Below are 383 nucleotides of genomic sequence, written 5' to 3' on the forward strand. Positions count from 1 at the left end.
AGGTGATGTTGAAGCCCTCGTAGGAGATGGAGAAGTCCGAGATGAAGCGCAGCTGGGCGGTGAAGTTGCCGAACAAGCCCGCCTTGATGGTGTGGGGCAGCACCGACCCCGTGAGCCGGGCCACGGGCTCCGAGAAGCTCCCGTCCTCCGTGACCAGCAGGTAGTCGTGCGAGCTCTCCAGGTGGAAGGTGTGGAACATCATCTGGACCCCTGAGAGCAATGGTGGAGATGCGTGAGAGACACGATGAGGGAGACCCATGAGAGACACGGAGGGGGATCCGCGCTGTTTGCGTTTTTAAGGAATTTCCTTAGAAAACCTAAGAATACAACGTAAAAGAGCTCAGAACACTCTGTAAATGCAGTTACTGTTCTAAGAGTTCTCA

The 383-nt window shown here is 55.1% G+C and overlaps 1 protein-coding gene across 1 annotated transcript in view; it reads right to left on the reverse strand.

The window, feature by feature from the left end:
- CSMD1 (CUB and Sushi multiple domains 1) overlaps positions 1 to 383 on the reverse strand; it is a 710708-nt gene that overhangs the window by 172568 nt on the left and 537757 nt on the right. Inside the window, exon 20 of the mRNA XM_015570591.1 lies at positions 1 to 210. Coding sequence (XP_015426077.1) covers positions 1 to 210 — 210 coding nt within the window. The remainder of the gene's footprint in view (positions 211 to 383) is intronic.

Source organism: Myotis davidii, unplaced genomic scaffold, assembly GCF_000327345.1.
Source record: "Myotis davidii unplaced genomic scaffold, ASM32734v1 scaffold807, whole genome shotgun sequence".
Classification (NCBI taxonomy): domain Eukaryota; kingdom Metazoa; phylum Chordata; class Mammalia; order Chiroptera; family Vespertilionidae; genus Myotis; species Myotis davidii.